Here is a 23,270-nt window from a genome sequence, read left to right as displayed (position 1 = left end):
AAATATTTCTCATGATGTGAGGAGAGGGTATCATGTTCATTAGCCACATTCCTTCAATTCAACCCATATAATAGACCCAGCAGAAGTGCTTGCAGTCAGTATGAAGGTGAGTGTATAAAGATGTATGTTGGATTTTTCTATGGGAAAGAAAAGCTAGATTAAATCAGAACTATCTCTCATGTGGAGTAATTCTATTTGCAAGCACTTGGATGATACTGAATGCACAATCGTTATAGGGGAATGTATTTCTTGTATGTATCTGAGGCGAGAAGACTCTCATTGAAAAAAGGGGACGCTGATTTTCAGCTTTCTGCTTTCTTTCTAGACTCCTCTTCTACTCCCTCACTAGAAGCTCTTTCCCCACCCTCTAAAGCAGATTCAGCAGAGAAACATTTACTTGATCAAAGCAACAGCAACACGAAAGCCTTCTAGCCACAGAAGACTTATATCGGATCCAATCCAATGAATAAAGATCAATATTATTTATTTCAAGATAAGTTAGATAAATGTATGTCCTAATTTAAAGATGATTGACACTTTTTTCAGGATAAAAATGGAAATGATTTATTTAACAACTACTGTAATACCCAGGAAAGTATTGTCTATTTTAAGGTAGAAAGGAATAAAATGCTGCTTGGATACAATTGTAGCTTGGAGCAAATTTGACATGAGACAAGGACTTGAACCCAGTAATTATTATGGCTCACAAAGAAGAATAGGATAGATTTACTGGACACTATTGTGTTTTAAAGATTGGTAATTGTAGACTGATCTCTTAAAATCTGTACCTGTATTTTTTTTTTGTTACCTTCAAATCCACTAGAACACAGGCAGTTGAAAGCATTAAGTTGATTGATGCATGTAGCCCCATTGTGACATGGACCACTTAGGCACCCATTCACTTCTATGTCACAGTTCACACCTGACAGAAAGTGAAGGATTTTGTTCGTGAGAAACATAATTGGGCAGAGCGGTTACGAACAACAACGACAAGAGCAGTTAAGAACAGCAAAGTTGGGAGGAGCAAGAAAAAGAAGGTACTGTAACATTAGGAGTTTGAGCCTTAGGGGATATTTTCCTGTCAGAGAGTCATAATTTCTCTGCTTGCAAGATTCAGATGACACCAGTCAACCTGGAAGCACAGACCACCATTTCCGTTCAGCCAGAGTGGTCCGCTTCTCCGCCCACCCCCAAATTTGCCCACATGTACAGTCCCCATAGTCTCAGAAACAGGCACATTAATACACAAGGCAAGCCAGTGCAAAGTTGCCCTAGCTACATCTGCCACATGGGGGATGATTTGAGCAATAGGATCCCCAAACCATGCACCAGTTAAAAAGTAAGAGAACTGGGGGTGTTTAAAATATCAGTCTTGTCATGGTTGAACTGAAACCTGTTCTCTTCTATCCAACTGATTGAGAATTAAAAGCTGCTAAGAGGTCTTTAAAAAATAAGTTGCATCAATAGGTTTGATTATATTTAAATTCAAGCATACCTATAAAACCAGGTGCACAGAAACAGCTATAGCCATCCAGGTCTTCCTGACAGAGGCTGGTAGTTCCACAGGGCTGGGAGAGACAACTATCCTCCTTTGATTCACAGAGTTCACCCAGAAAACCTATTTACAGTAAAAGCAAATATAAATGTATATTAAAAGACTGTGAGAAAAAGGATACTGTTCAGTAAACTAAAGAACAAAAAAAAGTGAGTGGTATTATATTTACAAATTTTAAACTGAACTAATTTAATTATGTTTTCAACTAGATTTTTTTTTTCACTCACCCTCTACTGTCAACACAGGAGGGAAGGGGAAGGTATGATCAGTTTTGGGTACAGATATCAGTAGTTGGCCAATGTGCTACAAATTGATCTTGAATATATAGGAAATAGAATTACTCATAGTGTCCTGAGACCATAATTTATGTGAAGGATGTTGGTCCATGGTAGCGCAGCAGACTAAAGCACTGTTAAGTAACACCAGCTGCCTGCAATTACTGCAAGTTCAAATCTCACCAGGCTCAAGGTTGACTCAGCCTTCCATCCTTTTGAGGTAAGTAAAATGAGGACCCGGTTTGTGGGGGCAATAAGCTGACTTTGTATAAAAAAGAACACCGCTTAGGGGGGTGGGGGGCAAAAGCCCTACTAAGCAGGTATATACAAAAGTATGAAGGCTATTGCTTAACACATTGTAAGTCACCCTGAGTCTCCGGAAAAGGGCGGCATATAAATTGAACCAATAAATAAATAAATAAATAAATAAATAAATAAATAAATAAATAAATAAATAAATAAATAAATAAATAAATAAATAAGAATGTAGTGCTATCTGAATGACACTGTTCCAGTTCTATGCTCATTTAGCCTTTGCTGCAGATTCTGTCTTATAAGAACTCCTCCATCTATAAATTGTGATCCTTCTTTAGTTATAAACACCCTTAGGATGAAAAGTTCACTAGTTCTTTATCAGTTAATGCCTGATGAATTCCTACTCACTTGGTGAGTGGGTAGCTGTATAGATTGAAATCAAGTAAGTACAAGAATGAAATAGGCTGATATGTTCTCTAGTTGTGACTTCATGAAGCAAACTCCACTCTTCTGTAATTGCATCACAATGTTAGAAGCAGGTACAGGGAAAGAATTCACATAACAACATAATGGCATTTTTATTCATCGCCTTATTATTTTTGTCCTACCTCATTGCCCACTGATATCTATGATAGTTAACAAGCAAGCAAAGTCTTTTGCTGATATTACATTTGGCCTTAACCATTACATTTAATTTTTAGCTGTATACACTTAATCTTACATCTAAATCTTTTCCATTCTAGTGTACATATATACTTATCTATTAACTGTGAAACATCATTTTCCCAGTCCCCTCTTTCTAAGACTACATTCAATTGTTTCAAAAGATATAGAATTCAACAAAGAAATCTGGATAGTAACTGTGCTGTTTGCTGCATACTTACCATTATCTCAGATTTGGTAAAGAACCTTATTTACAGGACAATTGTTTGAAAAAGGAAATACCTACTGTAGAAATTTGAGGCTACTATTGGAATTCTACCCTCCAAAAAATAAAACATGAAATATTTGTCTTCAGATCATATAATCAAATAAAAGGTGAGAATGATGACATATAAGATAAATGAAACCCATCATTTATAAATAATTACAACAGAATAAAACCTAAACACAAACCTATATTTTATAACTAGGCATGTAAAATCATAGGCACAGAACCCCACAGTAGGTGGCTGGTTGACTTTAAAATGGAAAGACACCAATATGATACGAAACTACTTGTAGTACAACTACACCTATTATAAGTATGTGAAATATGAAAACCTGTGAGATACAAAACATACCTAAACTCCAGAGGTGATATTCAGCCGGTTCGGACCAGTTCACCTGAACTGGTAGCAGAAATCAGCACCTATCTGCCCTGGCTCTATGCCATCTGTTTTTGAAGCTAGGTGCATGCGTGGAAGGCACGCACAAGTGAGCAAAGTGCATGGCGGAAAGCCAGGCGCATGCACGGAAGGCAGGCACATGTGCAAACCAGGGGCGTGCGCTCAGGTCGAACAAAATGTGAAACCCACCACTGCTAATTTCTACCATTATCAACAAAACATTATAATATTAAAACTCTAAGATCTTTATATAAGGGTTCTTAATATTAAGGGAAACACTATAAATTGTGAATTGAAAACAGATTAGAATATACAATTGAATACTATAAACACAATTTTTAAATGTTTAAGTAAGTAAGCATGAGATAAGGCTATAATCAGTGGTGGGATTCAAATAATTTAACAACTGGTTCTCTGCCCTAATGATTTTTTCCAACAACCAGTTCACCAAACTACTTAGAAAGTTAACAACCGGTTCTCCCGAAGTGGTGCGAATTGGCTGAATCCCACCACTGGCTATAATACTTTACATACTTCACCTGTATTGCAATTCTGTGTTTTTTGTACATATGCTTCCAAGGATGACCTGGGAGTTGTTTTGGTCCAGGAATAGTCCTATCTACCTGGTGCATTGCTCTGTGCATTAGCCAATTACTGAACAAATGACTGCTTGATAGAAAACTCATTTGGATGCAAACAATTTCATATGTTTCTACATGAAATAAACATTTATTCAGGAAACCAATCAGAGTTCTCTACCCTGCGTCAATTCAGTGATGCGGTGGATGTGATGTGCCGGTGCCTGGAGGCTGTGAGGGTCTGGATGGGAGTCAACAGGCTCAGACTTAATCCAGACAAGACCAAGTGGCTGTGGGTATTGCCTCCTAAAGACTATGTCTAATGTCCATCCTTGGTTGTATTGTGAGCCGCCCTGAGTCTTCAGAGAGAGGCAGCATATAAATATAATAAATTAAATTAAATTAAATTAAATTAAATTAAATTAAATTAAATTAAATTAAATTAAATTAAATTAAATTAAATTAAATTAAATTAAATTAAATTAAATTAAATTAAATTAAATTAAATTAAATTAAATTAAATTAAATTAAATTAAATTAAATTAAATTAAATTAAATTAAATTAAATTAAATTAAATCACCATACTTAAGGAAGGATCTATTTACACTCAACCAGGGGTGGTGAAATCCAATTTTTTTTACTACTGGTTCTGTGGGCATGGTTTGAGGGGGCATGGTGTGGCTTGGTGGGCGTGGCTTGATGGGCATGGCAGGGGAAGGATACTGCAAAATCCCCATTCCCTCCCCACTCCTGGGGGAAGGATATTACAAAATCTCCATTCCCACCCCACTCTGGGGCCAGCCAGAGGTGGTATTTGCTGGTTCTCTGAACTACTCAAAATTTCCGCTACCGGTTCTCCGAACTGCTTAAAATTTCCGCTAGATTTCCGTCAGAACCTGCTGGATTTCACCTCTGGTACAATGATTATTGCTGGCATTTAATGATATGACAGTTTTCAAACCAGGCAAAGATCCATTAATATCAGATGCTTTATCTACAGAATGCTTGTAAGCCCTTTAGGCTAGGTCATGTCAAGAAACAGGCACAGCAGAGATTGCAGGAATGCCGTATCTATTATGAGGTCGCTAGGAGTTGACAATGACTTAATGTCACATAATTGATTCTCCCTCACTCCCAAAAAACATAGAATAACTGAATCTTAAAAGTTTATTCAACTTTCTTCCTATTCCATTTTACACTAAACAAAACCAAGATGATCTTATTTAAGGGGTTTCCACCACCCCCTCCCATTCACCTGTTTTTCCAGACTGAGTAATCTGAAGAATCAACAACAAGAAAAGATGAAATTATACAGTGGAATCTAATGAAAAATTGCATGAACCTGAAGCTATGAAAATAATTGCCCCACTTGAGCCTTCTTAGACTTTCCCTTAAACCTAGACCTCCTTCTTTGAGGAGGTGAGGAGAAAGATTCTTTGCCTTCAGTAAATTTGGAAATCACTATCGCTACTGCAGGACTTTCATACTCTTTTTTTGCATCCAGAATAATTGCTCTTAGGTCCCTGAATTCAACCTGCTTCTTCTCAGATGTACTATAAAAGCAAAGTTAGACACAGACAGAACCTGGAAATATTCTGATTTCCTATCTGCGGTATGTCACTTTTCTATGGTGACTGAATAATGCAGAGTGAAGTCTTTATCATTAATAAGTATGCTCATTTGTAAGTCAGTTATACTGAATAAAAAGCAGTCTGTCTTCCAGAAAACGAATGCAATAGAAAATTATTTTTTAAACCAAACTGAGCTAATTTTGCTCCAAGCATTCATGTCTGGAAGGATTTGGTCCCTGAACACAGAGGAATAACCTGCAGGCATAATAGTGGATCAATATGATAACATTATTTTTATTTTGTGGAAGTGAGGCTGGGAGTGAAAATTGCACATGTGTAAATGTAGTTTTCCCTATGAGTAAACACTGACTAAATTCTTCAAGAATTATACATTGTAATTTGCTCAGTTAACACCTGTTATACATTCCCACCCTTTCAATATATTCTATTATAATTCATATATTCTTTCGCAACAAGTTATTCTCCTTTATATCTCATTACTGAAAAAAAATGTAATGCAAAATAGTACTGTTACACATGTTGATCATTGACAACCAATTAGAAATCAGTTCCTGGGTTTTTTTATTATTTCAAGTAAAAGAGTTGAATTATTTCACCTTTCAAAAGTTCAGATGCAATTGTTATTTAAATATAAGATCTGGAATGCAGATACCGACATATGGAAATAAATTGTATATTGTCAATTTTCCATCAATGACAAGAAGAAACTGCCCCTGATTTAAAAGGCTGTTATTCATTAAAGAATATATACACTATCATAAAAATAGAGAAATAGATATTATATATTTGAATTCTGTCAACATAGAAGAGCAAAGGCACACTGTTTTTCATGATAACCGTCATAATTATCATACTATTCCTTTTAGGTAGCAATTCACTGACAATAATTAATTTGTAAGATAATTTGTATAAAAAAAGACATATTGATGAACAAAAGTGAGAAAGACACGGATCTGTTTTTATTCTTCTGTATTGCTGTGCATCATATTATCAGAGTAATACAGCAAAAATCTTCTGATAAAGCTATCTGATGATAATCTACAATCCAGAGGGTGTACCTCTTCTATTTCCTCTTTGTTATTTATCCTTAACAGTTTTTGGAATTTTCAGTCAAATTTTATGCAACTGAGCAGCACTTTATAATAGATTAGAAACCATATTGCAGTCTTTCAACACACCCTGGCATTAGATAATATCTAATCTCTGTAAATAAATAAATAAAATGTTGTTTTTGTTTTGTTTTGTTTTTGTCTGAAGAGATAAATTAAAAAAAAAAAGATTGATAGCAAGACTGGATAAGAAGAGCTGGCTTTAATTGTTAATTGTTAAACCAGTAGCAAATCCTAATTTTAAAAAAAGGTACAGAAGTGAGTTACAATAGTTGTCTGGACAGAACTAGAACAAAGAAATTAAAAGTACAAAAAAAGACAGATGTGATTTTTGTTTTGTTTTAGAGGAAAGATCTGAGCCAGTCTCAATTCTGTAGGTTACTTAAATGTTTTCTCGTGCACTGTTTACACTAGTATCTAAACGATCTACAAAACCAAAGGAAAGCATTGTAATTGTTGGGACCGAAAAAGCTTTACTAATAATATTTGACACCATTTCTTTTCTCTGACAAAAAAATAAAATAAAATCAGCAGTGCACTAGATTGATTGGTTAACAGAACTGGAATATACTGGGGATACTTATTGAACATCCCAGCTTTTTACTAAATGGTACATTGAATGTTAAATTGAAAGTAAAAAAAAAAAAATAGAAGTGCATTTTAGCAGTTAGAACTCATTCATTTCTGCCAGTCGGCCACTATAAATTGCTTAGTCTTTCAGCAACAGTTCCCTGTCAGCAGGAAGGGGAGATTAATTTCTCTCAGAAGCTATCTTGGTCAGTTTTCTTGATCAAACCAGTTTGGTCTAGTGAATAAGGCCCCAGGCTAAAGATCAGGGGATCAGGGATGAAATGCTCCCTGTTCGGACCAGGTCGCTTGATCCGGTAGCAATGGTGGTGGGTGGTTCGGAGAACCGGTAACAGAAATCTCTGCCCCCCCCCCCCATGCCCAGCTGAGCCGTGTGATCATCAGAGGCTTTTTTTTTTAATTTTAAAAGCATTTTTTCTACAAATGCTTTTAAAAGTAAAAAAAAAAAAGCCTCTGATGATTGCGCAGCTCAGCTGGGATCGTCAGAGCCTTTTAAAAGCATTTTTTTACAATCTCTTCGGCCAAAGAGGTTGTATAAAAAATGCTTTTAAAAAAAAAAGTTGGCCATGCCCACCCAGTCACATTACCCCCCCCACACACACCAAGCCATGCCCATAGAACCGGTAGTAACAAATTTTACATTTCACCACTGCAGGGGACTATGAGTTCAAGTCCTGCCTTAGACATGAAAGCCGGCTGAGTGACCTTGGGCCAGTCAATCCCTCTCAGCCCAATTCACCCCATAGAGTTCTTGTGGAGAAAACAGGAGGAAGAAGGTAAGTTAGATATTTTAGATCTGCTGAGTTATTTGTAAAATAATAAATGTAGGAAACAAATAAAATAAATAATAATAAATAAAATATTTGAGGATGCCTAAGAAACATCCCATAAAATGAAATGGTTGCCTGAATGGCTAATAGACAGATTCACAAGGCTATCCAAGTCTCCTGTTTCCAGCATATTGCAGTCTTCCGTTTCTAAGCTACTTCTCTTTTAACGGCTTTTAAAGAGTGCATGCATTTTCAAAATGTGTCATGAATTAGATTTATGCACTATAACATACTATGCATCTTTTTGGGAGAATGACACAGAAAATAAACATTACGGGATTTTGCACAAAATATGACTTTGAGCAATAAAAGATCTGAGATGACATGATCAAGGTTAAGAAGTACTTTACTTTGAAGAAAGTGATATATTGGTATAAATCTATTCAGACTGCAATCTTAAATCTATTTATTAAGATACAGCTTCTTCTGAAGTCACTGAGATTCACTTCAGAGTTGACATGCATAAGAGGGCAATGTTATTCTTTAAGCATATATCTGAAAACATCCTACTATAAACAAAATATAAAATATTAAGAACCCTTAATTTATCACTGAATAAATTACTTTTCTTACTCTGTTTATCACACATTTATTAAGTACACATATTTTGGTTATTTTTTTTATAGTATTCTGCTAAATCTATATGCAGATTAAGAATGTACCAGTTTTAATTTCCTTCTGGAATACTGTTATCCTTGAAGTATTCTTATTATATATTATTAATACCATGTTAATATTCATTGGATAATATTGAAGTGTCAAATTCTTCATAGAACATATGATGCATATGTATGTTTTGTCACTAACTGTGACATAGGTTGCTGTCATAGCCAATATTTAAGCTAAATAAGAGAAAAATAAATAATGTGAACAGGGAACCAAAATCTCAAACAATGTATGATAAGAGACAAGAGCTGGGTTTTAGAAGGGAGTGGGAAGGGCAATTGAAGTAAATGGTTGAAAAACTGAATAGAAAAAAAGAACTTAAAATGGATGAAAACCAGATGCCTTGGGACGACAAAAAGAATGATCTATAGGAGAGACACAAGTACCACAAGAACTAGTAAAAGAGGATAATGAACCACTGAATCATGAACAGAAATACAGGAAGGAATCCATAACTGTAATAAAGTATTTCAGAATGTACTAGCCACAGCCATCAACTAGTATCAAGCACAAAGGGGAATGAACAAAGACCTCTATTAAAAAGGGGGGGGGATGATTAAGTGGGCTCAAAATATCAAACACACAATACCTTTGGAAAAATGGGAAAAGTTCTGGCAGGAAAACCTAAAGTTAACGAAAGCAACGGCGTACAAGGAAAACCAACTGAAAATGTTTTATCGGTGGCATATGTCTCCAACCAGATTGGCAAAAATACAACCTAAAAATAGCCCAATTTGTTGGAAGTGCAAAAAGGCACAAGGGACTTTCTATCATTTATGGTGGACATGCCCGGCAGCAAAGAAATTTTGGTCTAACATCAAAAAATGGTTGGAACAAATAACAAAAACACAGATTGAAAAAGAACCAGAAACATTTTTATTAGGAATATTTAACAAATCATACCCTAAGGATATTAAATATCTTACAATTCACATATTAACTGCTGCAAGAATAACCTACGCAAGAAATTGGAAACAAGAAAAAATACCAAGTGAAACAGAAGTAATAGGGAAAATTTTAGAATACGCTGAAATGGATAGGTTAACCAAAGAATTACAAGAAAAAGAAGAATCAGACTATTATAAAATATGGAATAGTTGGTATAATTGGTTAAAAATTAGAAATATACAAAAAATATAGGGGATATATTACCGATTGATACATATATATGTAATAAAAATATTATTAGATTACAGAAAGGTGAAGGAATATATTATAAGTAGAATTGTAGAACGTCACTCTGAAAAAATGCTTAAGAAGAAATTATATTCTTTTTGTGTATATGTTGTATAAATGTTCGTTGTGTATATGTTACGTATGTCTTTTTTAATATTTATATTCAATAAAAACTATTTAAAAAAAAATAAATAAAAAGGGGGGGGAATGTTATTAAACTTAAGTTTAGGCCTATGCAAATATGTGCATGTGCTTCCCTCAGAGACTTACCACTTGATGCATTGAAACACTATATTTCTCAAAGCACAATTGCTTAAATACCTTATCTGAGTATGAAAATGCAGTTAGAGATGGCCTTTGCTGGGAGTTCTGCTTAAGGAAATCCCCTTTCTGAAAGATTCTGCATAGCTCTTGTCAATTCATCTGGTACTTATCTGGCTATGTACTCCCTATCCAAAATCTTAAAGAATATGAGTCAGTGTCAAGCTCCATAAAACCAAGAAGGACATGTTGACGTTCTTCTAAGCAATTTCCTTTATTGTTCCTCACCTATAGAAATAAATCTTGCCAAACTAAAAGCAGACTACTTGCACAATTGTCTTCATTCTCTTTCTCCCACACAAACTCTCTAAGCTTTCCTGTCTTTTGCTCCTCTGGAATACCCCTCCTCTCTCCTGAAAATCCAGACTACATTCCATCACGCCAGTAACTTTTGTCTCCCTACTTTTCACTTTCAAAAGCTATAGGGCCTCTTGAACAATAGTCAGCCACAAAGATGTCACCACATGGTACAAAGCAGCTCAGCCTGATGATCCAGGACTGAAGTTGCATATCCATACCACAGGACTTGACAGAAAGCTCCCTCTCCTACTCTGGATTCATTGTCTGCTACCCATTCAGCCAATGGCAAATCCATCTTGATGCTGAAGAAGTCGCTTAGAGTCACCCAGAGACACCTTGTAGGGGAGATGGGCCCATAGAAATGTAATAAATAAATAAATATGCCCTGCCACTTCATGTCCATTTGTGGCATGGTTGCTCAAAGGTTTGATACAGCTAATTAAGGCTTATTGATTTCCTTAGATTTAGGATATCTAATATAAAGTTAAAGTTAATTAAGATCCTAAGATTTGATCTTAAGATCATAGACCTGCAAAATGTATTAGCCTATTAAGAAATATATACATCAGCCAAATATTGGCAATGGGAACAAAAAAAATTGCCCTCTCGTTTGCTTTAAGGCTACTTCACTTAACGTGAAGGTCCCCCTGGATAATATAATCTCTTATCTAGTTCTTATTTCACATTCTCTTTTTCTTTTATAAGCATATGTTAATATTACTAAAAATTCTTCAAGCTAATACTTTTTATAAACAATCTTGAGTTACAGTATATACCAGCCATGTCCCATCTCTTTGAAGTCCCTTGTGTTTTCCTTTCTTTTCTTAGTCTATAATAAAATAGAACCAGATGAAAAAAAATCATTTTCTATTCTCTGCCTTGTGATTCCACACATGGTGAAACTCCTTAAATCCAATATATTGGATTGTGTACATAATTGCAATGTTTAGAAGAGTGGTAGCAGAATTGTGATAGAAGAATTTGGAGAGTACAACAAAGACCTTTGAAATATGATGCATCAATATATTAAACATGTCATTCCCCAAAGTATTGTATCTTACACAATGAGAGATAATCCCCTAGTGATTTTGTGTCAGGTAGTTTTGAAATCAGTTTGCTCATTTCATTGACATGTTAACCTTTACCTCAGACATCTAGGCTGAATTCACATGAATGTGCTACAAATTTCAACAAAAGCACAAGTTAATTCCAAAGCTAAGAGAAGCCAATTTCATAAACTTTATCAGAAGTTTTTCTCCCTCCTCTTGCATATCTGCTTGATAAAGGTAAACTTTCCAAATAGTTGACCTGAAGGAAGAGGATGGGGATAGGAACAAAGCTACCTTTTATTAATATCCTTTGAGGTATCAAGTATTTTTCTACTCATTGAAAAAAAAATCCTTCCTTAACAGAATAATCTCATTCAATTCAACTACTTCAGAAAATAACATTTTAGGCATATTTATACTAAAGTGCGCCTGTAATGTTTTAGAAAAATCAAGAGGTTGTGAAGGTAACAACCATGACCAAGTAGGCATTTATACATACATAATCAAATCCTACACACTTACTATAATGACCTGTGAGCATATTGAATATGGACCCTCAGTGTTAACCTATGTATCTAACCAGACAGAGCCCAAATCTAGCAGAGCAACAACTTTCTGTATATTTTAGATATCAAGTTTATCTTCATCCATTTCTTCCTTCAAGATGCAACCTCAAGCAAATTGCTTCCTTTTGTTCTATTGCTTGGCTCAGCCAGTAAGTCACTACTTAAGCACATCCCAGCTTTTAACTTGCTTTTTTTCTTTCCTCTGCCTCTATTTCCTCTATCTAAGTGTATCCCAGTTTTTAATTTCCTTTCTTTATTTTGCCAGTTTCCCTACCCCGCTAAATTAATACAGCAAACATTAGCATCACTATTTGTTTCCCTATCTTGTACTGTGCTATTTGAGTGATAAATTCAAAATGTGGTTCCAAATTTCTAACATTAAAAAGGGAAAAAGAGATAAAACGAAAGATGATTTAAAACTTTGTAGATCTGAAAGACAAGAACAAAATATGATTCCTTATCTTCTAAAGTCTTATGTAAAATAGCACTATTGTTCCACCATTTCATCTGGAAATCAGTCTCTCACCAAAGTCTAAAAAACCAGAGCATCCTTAAAGACCTTCTTATGAAAGGTGACTGATATTTTCATATAAAATAGCCTTTCTTCATTTGCATGCAACATCTCATCTTCAGATAGGTGTTCAGGAGACATGGTCAGAAAGCAAATTCACAAAAATAGAGGACACTGTTGTAATAACAAACGTGTTGCATATTAGAGAACATTTGTACAGCTTCTATGGATGATGGGGGGGGGTAGCTGAGATTTACACCACAAATCTGAGTCTAAAATAATATTTCTGAGGTAACAAGTTTTATTTCTGTCCTGAACATTTTTTTTTCTAACTCTTCTACCCACATACCACCTGAGCACCTACCTGGCAAGCAGTTACAGTAAAATTTGCCAATCAAATTATGGCAACTGGCTCCATTTTTGCAGGGCTTGAAGGCACATTCATCAATGTCCATTGAACAGTTTTTGTCTGACAGAAAAGAAAATGAAATGTTAAAACTATAAATCATGTAAGGTTTGGGATAACAAAAAAGCTACTTCATAATTCAAGTGACAACTACATAATTTAAGTTTTCCTGGTTGGGAACACAGTATTTTGTTTGTCTGACAGCTTTGAAGAAAGGGTTTTTTTTTTTTTAACAAAATGTATTATAAAGAGTAGTTAAATAAATTAAATGTTTTACAGACAAGATTATACAAACTGAAAAGAAAGTGTTTACAATATATTTCTTAGGGTGTTAGAAAACTGTATTTCCAACAGTATAATTAGAGTTAATATCATGTTTGCAAAACAGAAAAAGGATATTTATAAGCCCAGACACATTGAAAAAAATGTGATTTGGTTTTAAATTATAAGTAGAGAAAAAAAAGATCCCAGTGACAATCAATTAAATATTGATAGAATGAGTAATCTAAAGTACAACTAGACAGCTACTACTGTAGCTGTCTAGTTGTACTAGACAGCTACAGTAGTATTCACTACTGTAGTATTCACTATCTCAAGAGTCCAGATCCTATTCTTTCTCAGCTACAACTCTATTTTGTACAAATCATATCAAATACAAGAATAAGAGCAACCATAACTACTTTGCTTCATGATACCTAGTGTTTCTAGTGAGCCCTTTCCAGCCACAAATATTAAGCATGAGTACAACACCATCAAGGAGGCCTGGCTGACCCTACTTAAACCTACCTTTTGCCAGAATTTTTCCTAAAACAATGATAGGAACTTATAATGGTGGCCGTAAATTGACTTCTTCACGATAAGGCAACATTTTTTTCTCTTCAAAACAGATTTGATTCCTGGTTATTATCTGGACTACTCATTTCAGTTTTACTGACAAATTTTTGGAAGTAGTTTGCCATTGCCTTCTTCCCAAGGCTGAGAGAGAATGACTGGACAGGGACAAAGTTGCCTAACTAGCTTCATGCTAAGGTGAGATTAGACTTCACCATCTTCCAGATTCTAGCCTTCTGCTTTACCCACTGCACAAGCTGATTTTCTAAGACAGGGGTGTCAAACTTGTGTCATCACAGCATCGTCATGTGACGTATCAGGACTTTTCCCCACTTTGCTAAATCGGGTGTGGGCGTGACCAGCATGTGACGCATCTAGCCCATGGACCGGGAGTTTGACAGCCCTGCTCTAAGGCAACATAACAGGGGAAAAATTCCTGTGGTTGGCAATAAAAAAATATTAGCAAATACTAACTCTGGGCAATGGTGAGTTTACCCTTTCTGGAAGATGATGCAATTTGCCTTACAGGTTCAGAAGCTCCATTCCCAATACAGTTCATAATTGGCTTTGATTATCTCAATGATGAGAAGGGAAAATGTAAAACATGACAACCAGGTTTTCAACATAATTTGTTGCTTAAAGGAGAGCATAAAGAAGGTGCATCTTGTTTTTGCTAGTAATCATTCTGTGCACCAAAAAGAGAAAAGAAAGAAAGAAAGAAAAGAAACCCTTTAATTAGACTAGCCATGCAATAATTTCAATACTGAATGTCTATGGAGATTCTCAGACATCCAGGTCATGGTTGTCCCAAAGGTGCTTTTTCAAGAAGCAACTGAAGAAGCTTCTTGGGGGAGAAGCAAAACGTCTTCAAGGGGAAAACAAAGAAAATCCAGTTGCCTCTTGAAATAGCACCTTTGGGACAATTTCAGTACTGGTATCAAAAGCATTCTCCACTGCATGAGTATAAAGGCCTACCTAGGGGTCACTCTCAAAGCATGTAGCAGATACAATTTTCTTTCATTGGATTCCATCAGCATCCCCACTCCATATGTCTTATTTTTACAGTGAATACTGCATGAGTAAACTTTTGTTCATTCAGCAAAAGTTTCCCTTCTTCTTTCCCCTCCCTCCTTTAGAGTATGTGGTCCTTTGTTTCAGACAATCACTCATTCCCCCAGAGCAGTTCTGCTGGGATGCTAGTGAAAAGCAATAATGGTTCCATAGAACTGTTTTCAGTATGCAAACACATCCTATATGATTCTTTTAATGATTCTTGTATGGTTTGTTACTACAACATTAGAATATTTTGCTGCAGTGATGTTTCAGTTGATGTTCCATTATAGACCAGTGCAGAACACAATTGGTAGTACCTGCATTTTATTATTGTAGTTTTTTGTCGTTTTCTGGCATTATCTTCAGTTTCACATTACAACTTTGGTTTTAAAAGGCATTAATCTATTGCCAAAAACATTCATCTATAACCCTAGTCTGAAGTAAACACATTGTTTTTATGAAATTGTTCCCAAAATAAAAGCCATTGAGAGTGAAATTAATAAATAATACTTGGTAGCATTTCCATGCAGCAATCACATAACGAAATAACAAATCTCATTTCATCTCACTTTATTCTTAGTTGATGAATGAACACATTTTCTCCAGATGATTTCAGCTCTTAAGCTTTCATTCTAATTAAAGAAATCGTGCTAATTATTTGCAGATGAGAAACTTTCAGCAAATTATGCCTCTGATTTCATGTAAACAAGGCACTTTGGTTAATTTCTAACAGGAAGAGAAAATTGTGTTGTTGAACTATAATTGATTTTCCTTTTAATTTTATGCAACTTGCTGCTAGCTTTACTCTTCATTCTTTATGGAGAAATTAACTGTTTAAACTAGTGTAAGAAGACTCTTGACAACCCCTGAAATGTTGAACCTCTAGTAGTAAAGAGCATGCATTTTCGGGGGATTCTAATTCCTTCCAATTCCCACAATAGTATATTGTTCCTGTCTGGTCTTAATTGTAGTGCTGTATTTTCTCATATGGTATGCATAAGTTGCACAAAATACAGGAACCACTCAGTTTAAAATTTGGCCACAACTTTATTAAATAACCACAATTGTTGAATTATCAACTGGGATGCATATGTTTCCATGTGTTTTTTGACAGGTCAGTGACATGTCTCTATCTCTAGCTAACTGCCTGAGGAAGTGATCTGGTTATTTACCTAGCTGGGATCGACTAATACCATGGGTCAAAGCTTTAACTATACTGAAGCCTTTTTCCTAATCTTAAGGCTAAGCATAGGGTTTGCAAATTGCCACAGAACCTGTTAATCCCTATCATCTACCCACCTACCTTTCTATTCTAGATGCATACAAAGACATACACACACACACACACAGAGTCCTTGTTATTGTTTTTATATCTTTTGAAAGCAGGAAATCCTACACTCTTATAAAAGAGATTCTACAGTGGATAGGAGATACTCTCATTTTTCCACACAGCTTGTAATTTATTCCTGCACATTGAAATGCTTTAGTGTGTAAGAGGGATTACTATTGTACTGAAGATGCCAATGGTTTGGCAGGTAAATAATACCTGTGTGTATTAATTTATATTATGTACGAGGGCCTGAAGTTTCTTGTTAGACAAAGTAAGCAAAAGTATAGTTTGTTGAGTAAAAAGATTCATTCAGGCATTCAATATTAATAATTTTAAAGAATAAAAATTTTTATATCAAGCCTGATTTAATTTGGCATGAAAGATGCAATTCAATGCATTCTTTAGAAATTTACTCTGAGTTGTTTTTCACAAAGTACCTCATTTACAAACTTCCACAAAGCTTATAATTTTTTTTCCAGAAGTTTATTAGCTAATCCTCATTTATACCTTTGAAGGAATGACAGGAAAAGCTTATATGTATATTAGGCTTTGAAAAACTCTGAAAGGATGCACAGATGCAAGTCTGCTTCCCAAGGCAACATGGTTCCTTTATTTTCAAGAACTAAACAATGCAACCATGTTGCTTGTCCATTTCCTGCAGAAACTATTTTGGGAGACTGAGATGAGCTTTCTTCCATAGCTTTACAGAGCCTTGGCAGCAATAATAAAGATTTGGTTTGATTTATAATAGCATTAGTATACTTCTATATCTTCATCACATATTCCAAGTAAATGTAATTCAGCAGTAGCAGTTGAGAATGGATGGAGCATTATAAACAAGATTTAAATTAATGGTTGCTGTTTCTTTTGAAACGGAACACCTATTAAAATCTAAGAACAGCCCAACTGGTTTGATTAATATACTCTATAAATACATAAATACAAGCCACATGTCTGTTAGCCCTCAATATTCTAATTGGCAGTTTGTTGCTGCTACTGTTATTATTACCATTATATGGTATTATATTTCTTTCCTCTCAGGGCTGAAAGTGGCATGTGTAGCATTCTGTCCCCCAACTTTTTTTTACAACAGCTTTGTGAATGTAGGTTAATCTGAGAGAGAGTGATTGTCTTAAAATAACTCAATGAGCTTCTATACCTGAAAGTAAATTTAAATCTGGGACTTCTCACTCATGGCCTAACATCTGAACCACTACACAATTAACTACTCCTCCCCCCCAAAAAAAAAATTATGTACCTTCTTCCAAAATAAAGGAAAATCCTCATTTGCACTGAATCTCAATAACTTTTCTTTACTCAAAGTTTAAAGAAAAAGAAATCACTGTATGTAGAACGGCCATCTCTTGTTTGTGAATAAGCAGGGCTGGGCAAACTGCAATCTTCAGTCAATTCTCATATAATCCTTGTATACAAAGTTTAATTTATCTTCTCACAGGAGTCATTGGTTTCTCCAGTAGCAAGACTGACAAAGATCAGGGGCAGAGATTTTTTTAAAAAAAAAAGTATGTCAAAAAGAGATGAACTGCAATAAAATAACAATAATATGGGAAGATAAGGAAAATGGATTCCCATTTTTTTTTCAAATTTACTAGCATGTACCCTCATAGATTACCCACAAAATGAACCAAACACATGGTAAATTCTACAACAAATGCATACTCATCAGAGAGTAATAAGTAACTTGAACCAGTTATTAAAGGTTTGCTAGAGGTATTTTAACCAAAGCAGGAGAACATGCAATAGACTTTCTTTAAGACTCATGAAGCTACTTCAGAAACTGTATCCACCTACTTATGCGGACAGTTCAGAGCCTTTCAGAACCATCCATAGTCTAAAAAAGAAAGATATAGCTGCTTTAACCATTTGAAAAGAAGAGCACTGTATGTATTCCTATCTGTTTCAAAGCCACCTCTTTCAAAGAATTTGCATAGCATTACTAGCTATTAATCCTTTTCTACAGCATGGATTGAAAGTACTTTTTAAAATTTATTGTCAATTAACTTGAAAATAATATCAGCATTTCAACTCTTATGATCAGAGAATTAAAGGGCATCATCAATGACCCTGACTGCAAAATAGCACATTACTTATGTCTAAAATGCAATCACGGCCAGCTATTTAACTTTGCAGGAAATAATAAAGACTTTAATTATTTATTCTTTCATTTACAATCTTAGTCAACACCTTACCAGTGAAACCTGGAGGACAAACACAAGTATAATCTTCAACCAGATCTAAACACGTTGAATTGTTTTTGCAGAAGCTGCGGGAACAGTCATCAAAGTTGATTTCACAGTTCAGACCTTCAAATCCTTGATTGGGAAAAAAAAGAGGTGGGAGGGATTATATTACCTATCAATGCCAGTATCATTTTTTTCCCCTTTCATTCTCTCTTTGCAAATAATAAATCAAGCCTTATCAAAATACTCTATAAAATAGTGTTCTTCCCTGGCTTGTAGCAATTTTTTTTTCTGCCAAGTTTTTCATCCATCATTAGTAAAAAAAAAAAAATTCTCCTTTGTCCTTAATCAGGTATTACATTTTAAGGAACTTGAGCATCCAGCAAAAGTGACCGGCATGTAAATGTCCTGATGGCAAACATACTGTTATATTCTAAAAGCATTAAAGTGAAATGTTCTCACTTTAAACATATTTCTTGCTCAAATTATTGATTTTCACAATTCACTATGGTACATTTAAAAAAATGCTCTATTTCACAGATAAGAAGCCAGCTGACTATATCCAGAACTTGAATGATTATTTTGTTTTAAGAAGCTCTTTGAGTTCTTCTGTATTATTTCCACTGAACATGAGATAGAAAAAGACATTCAGAATTTTACTTGCAATTCTTTTCCTGCTGTACAGTAATATGAGGAATACAAAGTATATTGCTAGATTGAGGGATCAGTGTAATATAAAGGATTGGGTGATCCTACTAGAACTGGAGAGATGGTTGAACTTCCTGCTGAATTAGGAAATTTGCTAGGAGACTTTACTCACTGACTATCAATCTAAAATGGAGGTGACACATTCACTGATTCACTTATTGGAGGAAAAGTAGAATAATAACGGAAGCAACTAAGAAATAATTGAGCAGAAGTAAATTTTCACAGAACACTTGATATACACAAGTTTAGATGGCATAATTGCTTCCTGAGAAATCTAACATTTTTGTAGATTTTTTTAACAACCTGAATATTACAACATAGTCAAAGATAATTGCTTTGAAATCCTAGTCCGGCAAGCTCATTTTTCATGCTGCCTGCATATAAACTTAGATTTCTATGTTGCTCTCTATTTTGCTCTCCTGAATATCCTAGACAATAGAAAAAAAGTTTAGCTACTATGATGTTTGAAGCATCATGTTTAATGTCCTTGAAGGGCCTAATCACATCACAAATTTTTAAACAAATTACTTTCAGGATGAAGTTGAGACAGTGCAGTAATATCAGTTACAAGTTTGAACCTTTCCAAATGAAATAGAGAAAACCCAGTTTGTCTCCTGGTGACTATATATCCAAATGCTTGTCATCTTGTCAACTTTCTTTACTTAGTTCCTAGACCTTTACTTAGTTCCTATTTGTTCATCAATTAATCTGAAAACAAAATTCATACATCCCAGATCACTATTAGGGCAAAAATTGCTAACCTTTTGAGTTTCCCAAATATACTTTTCTGTGACTAACTAAAAAGAATAATCCCATGATTTTCTGCATCTAGAGACCTTATTTTTCTGTGAAATACCTCATTGTTTCTGGTGGAATGATTACCTTGCCTCTGAGTTATAACTGCTCCAAAGTCCTTGCTGTATAGAGGGATTTTTGTGCTAAGAACTGACAGAGAACTCTGCATTTTGGTATCTGACATTTTATGCTCTTGTAAATCTATTCTAATGCATGGTCACGCTACAAAATGACTATCATTAAGTGCTGTCACAGGCCATGGCTGCAGGAAGACCATGACTAATGCTAAGCTATCAGCACCCACAGTGCGAGGCATATTCTCGTAATTTCTCAAAATGACCATGGAACCAATTTCTACTGATCCCTAAGTCATAAAACTTTACAATTACCCTAACTTCATTAATAATGTATACAGTTACAGATCTCATTCACATAAAGGCTTTAATCAGACCAATGTCTCCTTTCCTGATAACAACCAATGCACTAAATTATCTCTATGAATACCAAGTGCTATTTTCTCTAAATCCAGACAAGGAAATTACTGAAAAACAGAACAAACAGTGGGCTCTGTCTAAAGTGCTTTCTGAGATCACACGTTCTGTGCATTGTGGTCACAGATCTAAGCCAGTGGAAATGACTGAGCTAGATTTTAAATTGGTACATGTGGTAATTGCATCTGGCAGAATAATATCCCAGAAAGTTTACAACATTATCACAAATTGTAATGTTAACTATTGGATATTTTGGAATGATTCCCACATATTTGTATGGCACCAACACAATGAGAAAGATCCTATAGAAGCACCGGCATCTACAGAGAGACCGGGGGATGAGACGGGGGACGGGGCAGTGGACAGAGAAAATAACAATATGTTTGTCCTACTTCAGGATGCAAATTATGTGACAAATGTGCTTGCATAGGTAATTGTCCTACTTGCATGATAATGTCATGATGCACATGTCATTTAGAGATAACTGTGGATTGTTTTGGGTGCCTATGAAAAAAGGATTAAAGAATCCTGTGCAAGGGTAAAATAGATAGGTAGCCAGTGAAGATAATACCATGACACGTTCTTATTTCTAGGTCCATGGGTGTACATAAAATTTGGCTGAAAGCTCATCCAAAATAGTACCACATAAAGTGCATGACTCTGTTCTAACCTGGAGGGTACCAGGACAAACATAACTTTGGCCAGATCACATTTTCTTTGCTAGCAGAATTACAGAGTAGGAGGTAAACCAGAGTGAACAGCAAGTTGTTCATGGACTCCAACATGCCCACCAAACTCCCTTCCCAATTTTATTTCTTTGGGATTATTTTAATGTTTTTTAAAAAATCTGATGATGATGATGATGATGATGATGATGATGACAATAATGACAAGAACTCAAGGCAACATACATACTTCATGCTCCTTTCTTCTCTATTACAATAATCCTATGAGGTGGTTGGACTGAGAAAGATCAACTGGCCCACAGTCTCCCAGCCACCTTTCACAACTAGAGGAGTTTTCTAAATTTATTACATTATTGTACTGCCTGTATTATTTTTATAAATAACTCAAGGCGGTGAACGTATCTATTACTCCTTCTTCCTCCTATTTTCCCCACAACAACAATCCTGTGAGGTGAATTGACTAGACTGAATTGACTGGACTAGAATTATCCCCTCTCTTATGGCAGGCCAGAATGCCACAGCAGTTCTCTATCCCTCAGAACAGCCCTTGCTCACTCTCTCTCCTCAGTCCTTTCTTTCCAGTCTTTTTCCAGTCTCTACTCTAAAGGATGCCAATGTCAATTCGCAAAGCATCCCTGGCCTGCTTTCAAGTTGCCATAGGCCAGGACATTTAATTAGGGCATCCGTCGGAACCCTGACAGCCTCTTTGTTTTACACTCTGAGGTACTGGGCTCTGAAGTTCTGTTGCCCCACCTCCACTTTGATTTCATTGCCGCTGCTGGACACTACATCTTCCAGAAAGCCACTGCAGCGGTCTCCTGTTCAGAGATCAAGAAGCCAGATTCCAGCCAGGGCTACATTTATTTATTTGAGAGTGGGGGGAAAAAGACACCCTAACTTTAATCATCATTTTTCTGAGTATTTCTCTAAAAAAAAAAAAAAAGCGTAACCGAAATGTCTTCAAAAATAAATGACAAATGCACTTGCTTTCATAGAAGCAAGTCATTACAGAGTAGAGAGATACAGAGGCTAATATTGTTCAGAGGCACCCATTACAGAGGCCAAACCGACTCTTATATGCAGTTCAACAAGTCTAAACCATGCCCAGACTCCAAACTCTCTCTTATGGCCCCATACAAACAAATACTATGTTTCAGTTTCCAAATAGTCCCCATTGGCTGATTTGTTACCACATCTATCCAAACAGTCCCCATTGGCTGTTGCTATGCCTATTCCAGTTTTTGAATATTCATACTCTGACAATACTCATTCCTTCTATTTTCCCCACAACAACAATCTTGTGAGGTGGAATGGGCTGAGAGAGAGGAACAACCAACTTTCATGCCTAAAGCAGGACTAGAACTTACAGGCTCCAGGTTTCTAGCCAAACTGGCTCTAAAATGACTATGCATCTTTGTTGATCTCACAGAGCAATAAACAGCCCTTTTTCACACAAACATGGACTATATCAATAATATCTCCTATTATATTTCCCTCTCATTTGTCTAGATCAAGTTTCAAGAGTTAGAACCATTCTATTCTAGTGCTGGTAGGAATATCTATCAGTCATAGAGTGGGCCACCCCAAGGAAAACTTGCCATCTATTACTCTTTGTTTAGGAGGGTGTGTCACATATTATCAGATTCTGGAATGGAGTGGATCCTGCTATCTTTGGGTAACAATTGAATCTGATGATCAACTATTCATTTAAATATCCAATGCAGACTCCCAACATACTACAGGTAGTCATTGACTTACAGCCATTAGTTTAGTGACTGTTCAAAGTTACAATGGCACTGAAAAAAGTGACTTATGATCATTTTTCACATTTACGACCATTACAGCATCCCCAGGATCAAAATTCAGATACTTGGCAATTGGCATGTATTTATGATGGTTGCAGTGTCTCTGGGTCATGTTTTGCGACTTTCTGACGAGCAAAGTCAATGGGGAAGCCACATTCACTTAACAACCATGTTACTAACTTAACCATTGCAGTGATTCACTAAATAACTGTAGCAAGAAAGGTCACAAAATGGGACAAAACTCAATTAACAACTGTCTTGCTT

The 23,270-nt window shown here is 35.5% G+C and overlaps 1 protein-coding gene across 1 annotated transcript in view; it reads right to left on the bottom strand.

The window, feature by feature from the left end:
- The window catches only part of EYS (eyes shut homolog), an 871,663-nt gene that overhangs the window by 583,445 nt on the left and 264,948 nt on the right, over nucleotides 1–23,270 (bottom strand). Inside the window, exons 14-17 of the mRNA XM_070932259.1 lie at nucleotides 18,531–18,653; nucleotides 13,065–13,169; nucleotides 1,496–1,618; nucleotides 809–922 (exon numbers count right to left, since the gene is read on the bottom strand). Of these exons, the coding sequence (XP_070788360.1) occupies nucleotides 809–922; nucleotides 1,496–1,618; nucleotides 13,065–13,169; nucleotides 18,531–18,653 (465 nt within the window). The remainder of the gene's footprint in view (nucleotides 1–808; nucleotides 923–1,495; nucleotides 1,619–13,064; nucleotides 13,170–18,530; nucleotides 18,654–23,270) is intronic.

This window comes from Pituophis catenifer, unplaced genomic scaffold, assembly GCF_029215685.1.
Source record: "Pituophis catenifer annectens isolate HBS135680 unplaced genomic scaffold, rPitCat1.0.hap2 SCAF_1, whole genome shotgun sequence".
Taxonomy (NCBI): Eukaryota; Metazoa; Chordata; class Lepidosauria; order Squamata; family Colubridae; genus Pituophis; species Pituophis catenifer.
This window is presented reverse-complemented; position numbering and strand designations above follow the sequence as displayed.